The sequence below is a fragment of the Tauraco erythrolophus genome, chromosome 11 (assembly GCF_009769465.1).
Source record: "Tauraco erythrolophus isolate bTauEry1 chromosome 11, bTauEry1.pri, whole genome shotgun sequence".
Taxonomy (NCBI): domain Eukaryota; kingdom Metazoa; phylum Chordata; class Aves; order Musophagiformes; family Musophagidae; genus Tauraco; species Tauraco erythrolophus.
In genome coordinates this window covers 6469343-6478485 of record NC_141475.1, presented here as the reverse complement: position 1 = coordinate 6478485, position 9143 = coordinate 6469343, and the positions used below count along the sequence as shown (strand labels likewise).

The 9143-nt window shown below is 43.9% G+C and overlaps 2 protein-coding genes across 2 annotated transcripts; both read left to right on the top strand.

The window, feature by feature from the left end:
• The first annotated feature begins 280 nt into the window (after window positions 1-280).
• Window positions 281-3116, top strand: OTOS (otospiralin). Its single transcript, XM_009991967.2, has 3 exons — window positions 281-332; window positions 671-697; window positions 2932-3116. The coding sequence occupies exons 1-3, from the start codon at window positions 281-283 to the stop codon at window positions 3114-3116; spliced, it is 264 nt and encodes an 87-aa protein (XP_009990269.2).
• A 1054-nt stretch (window positions 3117-4170) lies between these two features.
• On the top strand, window positions 4171-6344 carry COPS9 (COP9 signalosome subunit 9). The gene is made up of 3 exons (XM_086618474.1): window positions 4171-4255; window positions 4356-4428; window positions 6077-6344. Exons 1-3 carry the CDS (start codon window positions 4193-4195, stop codon window positions 6112-6114), a joined length of 174 nt encoding a protein of 57 aa, XP_086474600.1. The 5' UTR covers window positions 4171-4192; the 3' UTR covers window positions 6115-6344.
• The last annotated feature ends 2799 nt before the right edge of the window (window positions 6345-9143 follow it).

The window sequence follows — 9143 nt, the reverse complement described above, 5'->3', positions numbered from 1 at the left end:
CAGTTCAGAGGAGCCTTTTGGATTTATGCCACCTCAAAATAAAATATGAGTACATGCTTCAGGACTATGGCTCTTTTAATACACTGTGTTGCAGTTCAGAAACTGTAAAGAAACATAATTGGATCTTGTTATACCTAAACTAGTAATTAGAATCTGGTTTGGGAGAGATTCTTCTAACAAAAGAAGAAATAATAGACTTTGCATAAATATTCATCTCTTGTAATAATCCCCAGCTATACAGATTATTTTTCAGAAATACAAGCAGTATCTTGCAGAAAAGATGACATTTATTGGCTTCCTTTTCTTCTGTATGCTGATGAACATCCTAACAGGTAAGATTACTGCTGAATTTATTCTTGTTTGTTTTTTCAAGCAGCCAGAAATATTTTCTTACTGATACAGTATCTTCCATTTAGTATCAGATATTGTTCATGTATTAATTGCAACTGCTCTGGCTGTTAGTTAAGAGTATTTGTTTCGTAGCACTGAGTGACGGTAAATGGGGAATTCCTTATTCAGCTGTTCAAGAAACAAAAAACATTTGGCTATACAGAGGTTCCTCTGTGTGCATTAAAGAACTTGTCAGCTTCTGGCTACACAGCAACCTCTTACTAACAGAAAGTCCTTCTGTGCAGGAGCTGGTACTGACGAGTTTCCTCTTTATTTACAGATGCCCGATCAATCCGGGATCGAGATGGTAATTCTTCATGTCTTTTTCTTTCCGTTGTATAACTAACAATTAGAAGAGTCATTTATAACTCCCAGCCCTGATCCTCCGCAGCAATTTTGGCAGGAATGCTTACTAACCACAGCAGGCTGTAGAATTGCTTTCAACTAGCTCTTGGGGGAGAAAGAAGAGTGAATTTTTAGAAGTTTCTTTAAAATTTGTTAAAAGCTGACATATTAACATCTAATAATAGAGCTAATATACTTGCAGTCTTAAAAATAAAAGGGATTATGGTCAAGTCACTAACTCTGTTGTACAAAATCGTAACGAGAAAGCACCAGATTTAATATATATCTTAGATACCTGAGAATTTTGTCTGTCCTGAACACTGCTACTATATGTCTGTCTAGCTATTAGCAAGAAATACTGACCTCCATGGCAAAAAGCTTAACATTTACAAATTGCCCCAAATCCAATTAAAGAAATGTGGGAATAAATCCCTTAGCACAGCTACCCTGTGGTTCGTGTCACTTTGTGTGATTAGCCCATTGGATTGGTGTTTGCATTTGATTAAAAAAACCCTCAACATCCTAATGATGTTTACACTGGCTTACTGATGATTATATTAGTTAACCTCTCTCTGGTGTTTTCAGAAAGAATTCTTTCTGAAAACGAAGTTGCATGGAAGTATCTGCATTAACAAGGTATTGCAATTGCTGGTGTACGTCTCGGTTAATACGACCAGCAGGATAGCCAGCAGCATCCCAAGCACGCAGGTAAAAATATGCAAGGAGAGTATTGTAACAGATATAGAACGTAGAAATCTGTATACAGAATAAGGGCTAATATGATTACTTTTAATTCAAAACGTTTTCCCTGTGCTCCATTTTATTTCCGTATGGCTCTAAAATCTTTTAAATGCGTCATCTGTGTTTCCACAACTTCCAGGGTGCTATTGTACTTGTGTACAGCAACTATTCCTACAACAGCCTCATAGGCAGTCAGGAGAGCGTGTGTCAATCTAAAAATAAAACCTCGTTCAGCCAGCATCCTGTTGCTCTCATTACCAACAATTATGGTTTTCTTTCACACCGGACCAAGCAGCAGACTGCAAAGTGAATCTAAGGTCAGCTTGTACAAGTGGTGAATTCTCCTCTGCAGGCAGCATTTGGCTGGTTCATTTGATTTGTCATGTGCCATCTGTGCCTGCACGCTGCAAAGTTTACTCCATAAAATTAGGTCTGACAATAGGATTGTTGAAGGCTCTTAATTCCCGCTAAAGACCCTGGTCCCAAGCTGAGCCTGGTGAGTGGAATTTATTCCATAAAGCCCCTTTAAATAAACCAAATCAAAATAGTGTGTTTAGCTTTGCTGCACAGAAAGACATTTGTAACTATGTGGTCTCAGCAAGTGTTTACATTTTATATATGATTCTGTGTTTGCTCAGATTTGAGCCCAAGGGTGGTCAGCTCCTGCGTTTTCAGAATCGATTTCCTTTTGCTACTGAACTTGAAATCTTGTTTCAATGAATATTTCACATTTTCTCAGCTATTCCTAGAGCAGGCACAAATGCAGCAGCAATAGCAGTGCCTTTCCTCTCCATTTCCTTAGCCCGTTTCCTATGGCCCGCTGGGAAGAGGCACAGCTCTACAGCCCCAGGCAATGTCGGGGCAGTGCAGATCCTGACCATGGGAGCCCGGGGTGCATCCTGCACCCCTGTCTTCTACTGCATTTAACCGGGCTGTATTTAACCTTTGTGCTGAGATGGCTGGGGAATGACTGCATGGCCCTTTCCCCTGGCTCTACTGCCAGGAGCCAGAGCGGGAAGATGCAGGGGCACAGCACAGATGATGGTGCCTTATTCCTTTTACTTTTATATTGGGCAGAGGAAATGGTGTGTAATGCGGAAAAATGGATTTTGCTTGCAATTGGTCCTTGCTTTTAAGTAACCTGCAGCCTCCTAGAAATTAAAGCAACCCGATGAATTCTTCCATCGCCCCAAATGCTGATGGCATCCATTCATTCCTGCTCTCCATCTTGTCCTTTTCTGTCATTCCTGGTGCAACTGGAGCAGAGGACACTAGCTTCATCTTCTGTGGAGGGGAGCACAGAAGGCTTCATGACTCTGCCTGCCTCTCTCCTGCCAGAGGAGTCCACAAGCCCCTGAGTGAACCTACAACCCCATGTTGGCTCCTTGGCCCAAACTTCCCAAAAAAAACGCTTCGTATTAAAGTAATCTGCAATTTTTTTTTTTTTTCTTTTAGGTCGCTACCGGGAGTCTGTAGCCTTGCCCTACTGGCCCTTCTCATCCAATGATTTCTGGTCCTACGTGGAATATTTCCGCACCCTGGGAGCCTATGACAGGATCGATGAAATGGCCAGAGCCTTCTTTGCCCAGTTCCCTTTCGGGAGCCACCTTGGCTACAGCGTGCCCAACCACGAGCACTGATTCCTTCACTCGTTTTTGCTGAAGCTGGTGCCGAGACACTGGAGTGAACACACGGCTGCCAGCAAACGCTCCTGAGCTGCCCCTCAGCCGCTTGTTGATACCCACAGCAACCACGCGCAGCGTCCTGCACTTTGAACCAGTATTTTCTTTTTTACAATATATGCTTTTGCATGAAATCAATAAACGCTTTGATTCTGCTACAAGGTTTTTGGAGGTTTTTTTACGCATAAAGCTCACAGCTTTGACTAAGGAAACTGACCCCTTGGCTTGTACACGTGTCCTGGCTTCAGCTGGGCCAGAGTCAGCTCTTTTTAGCAGCCAGAAGAGCCCAGTGTTTTGGTTTTAGTCTGAGACTTGCTCTGAGAAGAATGCTGAGACAGCGCACTGATGTTTGTAGTTGGCACTGAGGCCACAAGGACTTTTCAGCTGCCGTGTTCTTGCCAGTGTGTGGGAGCACAACAGGATAGCAGGGAGCATGGCTGGGATGGGGGGTCCATGACTCTCCTTACAATTTGTACTTGGAGTTAGGATTGAGGCCAAACTGGCCAATTAGTATTCCATATCATGCAGCATCATGCCCAGTATAAAAGTGAGGGACAGCTGGAAAGAAGGGCTTTTGGTCTTCCAGGACTCTCATTTTCGGATACTGGGAGTGCTCTCTCTGTCTGCCTCCCGTTCGTCTGGGATTGCGGTATTGGGATTTATCTGTTTCAGGATCACTAATTCGGAATGAGATGGGCCTCGGTCAAGGGGTGGTGAGCAATTACACCGTGCATCACTCGTTCGTATATATTTATCATTGTGCATATCTGCATACATATATATTAGTAGCAGTAGCAGTGAATTGTTCCCATCTCAACTCACGGGCGCGGCCCCGCCGTTGCCATGGCGAAGAGGGCGGGGTGAGCAAAATGGCGGAGCGCCGCCCTCTTCGCCATGGCAACGGCGGGGCGTTACCAGCGAGAGGCGACTCCGCCGAGGGTGCAGAGCGGCGCCTCGCTGGCCGGTCTGATAGCGGAAGTAGGCGCTGCGCGGCCGGAAGTGGCGGCGCGGTGAGAAGCAGCGGAGGTGTCCCCATGAAGCCGGCGGTGGACGAGATGTTCCCTGAGGGAGCTGGTCCGTACGTGGATCTCGACGAGGTGAGGGGGCGCTGGGGAAGCTGGCGGCAGGGCGGTGGGGCTCCTTCGGCGGGGTGGTGGAGCCGCGCTGCCGGGAGTCGCTCAGCGCTTGTTTTCCCAGGCAGGGGGAAGCACCGGGCTACTGATGGACCTGGCCGCCAACGAGAAGGCGGTGCACGCCGACTTCTTTAACGGTGAGGGCCGCCGGGAGCGGGGGGGGGTTGGTGTCACCGCCGCTCCTGCTCCCTCGGCCGAGCGGGGGCCTGCTAGTGGCAGATTTCAGGTTATCAAAACAAACCTCTCTGTGTTTTTCTCTTATCTCCTGTCTTCTGTGGCCGGTAGTCGCTCAAGTTCTCGCTAACTTCTGGTGAGCGCCGTAACAGCGCTTCAGTGTTAAATGACGCAGGTGCGAGTGATGTAACGCGTGTTTCTTCTCTCCCGGAGGTTTTAGGCGATTTAGGATGTAAGTCACTCCAAGGGAAAAATGCCTTGGTCTGTTTGTGGAACAAACAGCTTATGTTAAACAGTGTAAATACATACAAAAGCGTAGACAGGACTTTACAAATTGTCTCTGGGTGTTATTACTTTATAAATCTTTAATTGCTGAAGGTGTGCGTGCACATCTATCCAAAGCAAAACAAAACTTAGGTGTTTATGTGCTTTCTGCATTTGAAAGTCAGCCGGATGCATCTAAGTATATACACAGCTTTCAGAGAGGAGGACAGCTATGTACCTGGCCACTTGGGGAGAGAATATACAACACTTCATGTTTGGTTGCTAGCTGGGCTTTTTTTTATGCTTCTTAAGTATATTTAAATGTTTCAACAGTGAATTTCAGGTACGTTTATAAATCTGGTTGTGGTGATGTCACAAACTGATATTAATTCTGGAATAAAGTAGGTTTCTCATATTGCTCAAGACTTAGAATACGGGAGAGAAAAGAAGTTCAGCTTTGATACACACTCAACAGTTGTGAGGGACCTACCTCTTTGTTGGAGCCAGCATATTTGGGAGTAGGTATTTCCATGAAATTCTAACATCAGGTTGTGGTATTATATTCCATTGGTAGTTTAGGATTCTTCTCGATGAGAATTAATCATCAGTTTATTATCTGGCATGTGTACATTGCCTCTCAATAGAATAAAAACTTGGTTTCATTTCTGGTGTTAGTTTATGCTCAATATGCAAAGCTGAGTAGTTAAGAGTACTTCCCGAAGATGACTAGAACAGCTGTGATTAGCGGCCACATTTCTCTAGTCTGAGGGAGATGAGTTTTCTGAGAAGTGTTAGTAGCACCCTCACAGCAGTGAAACGGCCTTTGAAGGGATTGTTAACAGTAAATCACAAGCGCGAATGTCAGTCTGCAGAATTTATATCATGTGCCTGGATACAGTGACCTAAAGCCAGGATTCTGCAGGGATCTGTACACCTGAGACTTGCTGCGTGCATAAAGCTAGGACTTGTGTAGTTCTGGAGTGTGGGAGTCACGGTCGATCCACTCTGAATGTGCTGGCTGCTTAACGCCTTTATAAAAGCCCCTCCTTTGAAGCCTTTCTTGGCTTTCATGAGTTTAATTGCAAAGCTTGTGTTGTAGAAGTGAAGCAGTTTAATTTGTGTGTGATAGAGAATGCGTACTTGCGTCTGCCTGCCTTCCTTCTCTGTCTCTTCCCGCCCTGATGTTACCTTTCTAGTGACTGGTGGTGCAGTAGCTCTCCTTTGCTTAATTCACCTTTACTTCTGTCTTTAATCCAAACGATGAAAAACTGTACTTGTGGAGTATGTGCATATGTAACAGTGGAAACTTTTAATCTTAATTTTACCTTATCTTATTTTTCTGACTAGATTTCGAAGATCTCTTTGATGATGATGACATCCAGTGAACTTAGTTGTCCAGCTATGCAGTGCTGAGATGTGGACTTTTCTCTAGGATCGCCTGTGGTGTCCATTATTTATTAAAATAATCAAAACAGGAAAATCACAGAGGGAGGTAAAAAACCTGTATAAGCTGCTTGGGGAATGTGAAAACCAGATGGTTAAAGACAACTGAGGAGGGAATTGTGGACTGTTATTTCTAGGAAGCTGCATGTAGATTTTTCTTAAAATTTTACTTGCTGATGTGCTCGTTCAATAAAATACTTCAAAAAAACCTCTCTCTGAGATGTACTTTGAAAGTAGATATTGCTGTGTTCTGAGCTCCCTTAGAGAATGATTTTTTTTTTTTTTTGTTACTTTTGGATGTTTCATAAAGTTATGTGGCAGGGCATATGGCTTCCTTGAAGAGTTTTGTTTATCCTACAATATGGGATGATCGAGGGCTGCGACGGTTGCTTGTGCTGAACAGTCTGACTGTTGTTTGCCGGTCACACTGAGGAGCGTGCGTTGTCTCCTGTTTCAGGGTGGACACTCGGCTACCATCGGTACTGAACTTTTAATCTAGGAAGCACAGCAATAAAAAGTAGTGGGTTAATCTTGATGTTTAAAAATCTGATTTAATTATTGAAATTGTACTCTATGGAAAGAAAATAATTTTAGGATTCTTTTTTCCTGCAGCAGGTAATGTAGTTGTTCATACTGATATGTATAGAATCATATAATTGTTTAGGTTAGAAAATAGTGTATATGAATGAGTCTGTTAAATATCCAGATTTTGACACAAGTTTTCAGAACATTTTAAGAAATGTTTCATTTTGCACTCTTCAGTGATTAAAGTGAGTCTCAGAATGAGAGGAACAGGTAAGTTTTTAGTATATTATTTCAGAGTCAGGAGTTTAATCCTGTCTAATCTTAAGCGCAGTCTGTATTCCATAAATTGATCACAAAAACAATACTGTGACTGACCTTTCTTTAAAGACTCCACACTACTTAAATGTCACCTGGAGTGAAACCCTTTCCTCTGATACTTTTTTCATGTTTTTGCTTGTTTTTGCCTTAAAAAAAGGAGATCTTAAATGTAATGGTAAGTATGCCGCCCTCTGAACTTAAAACTGTAATGTAAGCACAATAAAAACAGTAGGACTAGGTGTGTTTTTATTGTGTTCCTGTGGATTTCTCAACATCCTCTGTTTCGCCATGCAGTGTGCATTAAATCAGTGTTATCAATATCCATTGGCTCTGCTTAGTGTCTGACATAGCTGTGTCCCGGTAGGAATGGCTTGGGTGAGGCAGTCTCCTTTCCCTTTTTGGTGCCCACTTTGCTTAGAGGAAGGCATTTCCAGCTTTCCTCATTGAAACCAACGTGAACATTTTCATTAAGTGATAGCAGCTGTGTTGGCCTGTTTGTGGCGGTGGTGTGTGCTTTCTCCAAACTAGATTTTGGGAAATGAGCTGCTCCCAGTGAATGGAAGCTGTGTTCTGGGCAGCTGCAAATGATGAAATAGATTTAAGAAGCAATCACCTTGGTTTTGGAATGCTTCCCTGTCCTCATTTTATGCAGCTTTCTCCTTTGTTTTTCATCTGTCTGCCTGAAGTTTGATCACAGCAGCAGGAGTATATTCTATGATACAGATCCATCTGGAATAGTTGCTCTTCAGTATGAATGGTGTTCTAGTCCCTTTCTTTTTAGAGATCTTCAAAACCTCAGTGAAGTGTTGGTTTGAAGGTGCTGATGGTGTGTGGTTCTGGTTTTGTAATGTCACCTTGCTTGATCAAAACATGGAACCTGTATTCATGAAACTGGGTCGAGGGCAGACAATGCTTATGGGTCCAGCCCAGCCTAAAATTCAAGACTTGATCCTACCCAGGACGAAGAGCTGCCCATTCAAGGTAGGTCTAGCTAATTTCTTTCTTCGAAGCTTTCCAGAATCTCGGTATTTTGTGTTTAAAAGCAGCATAAATAGTGCTGCTGGCACCTGGGAAGTGAGATAAGCCTGTCTGTAGGGAAGGAACTTGCTCTATGAAGTGTGTGAAAGCGTTTTGGTTAGTAAAATTCCTTATGAACAGAGGTGCTGAATTTCCTGAACTCCCTTGGTGTGCAGCTGATGCCACTCTGGCTGGAGCTACTGTGAGTACTAGGTGGTTCCTCGATATTGCTACCCAGGTGCCAAGCTTGCACTTACATCTGTTACCTGGTCTGGGTTTGTTCTCTCTCTGAATAAGTGAAATGAAGAGGAAATGTTCTTTGGAGTTGGGATGGGATGGTACTGAAGGTACGTGTGGTGGTGTAGCTGGAGTATAAAATTCTGTCCTGTGCAATGAGATTGGGTGAGGAGTGTGGATATGGCCTCATCTTTCTAAAGAGGGCTGTCAATGTGGAAGGACTTTCATCATGAACTGTAATTTGTTTGGGTCCCTTTTGGGACAGTGTTAATGTGGAAAGGCCAATGTGAAGAACAAAACACCCTTCAGCTTCAGATTGTTTCTGTGTTATCTGTCGGGCCTTTCAGTCTAATTTGTCTGCAAGCAGCCAGCTTGTTGTCGGGAAACGGTCACGAGATGTCAAAAATCTCTATAAAAAGGGATGTAAAGGGCATTTGCCTGCCTTGGCCGTTTCCTTTACTGAGCTTTGATTCCTGTACCTTTTGTGGAGGTGGACACCACTCGCAGTAGGTGTTTCTGAGTGAAAAGAAGGAGGCTGCCCTAGCAGCATTTGGCACGCACGTAGGCTGATGTGTGTTACTTCGTAAGCTGCCGAGTGCTGCTCAGTACTTCAGTGCCCAAATAAAAGCTCTGGTTCCAATAGCCTTGTGGAGGCACTGAGGTTAGTTCCATGGGTTGTCACGCTGACTTCAGTGGGACAGCAGGCAATGAATAAAGCTGATCACGTGCCTGAGTCTTGGCACGATGAGGTCCCAAGCGCTAAAATGCCTTAGAAGGGGCACAGCCAGTTGTGCGGCACAGACGAAAAGGAATGGCTTCGGAACTCTTCAGTGTCAGCCTGTTCCCTGCCGTGCTCTCACAAGGCCAATTCTCT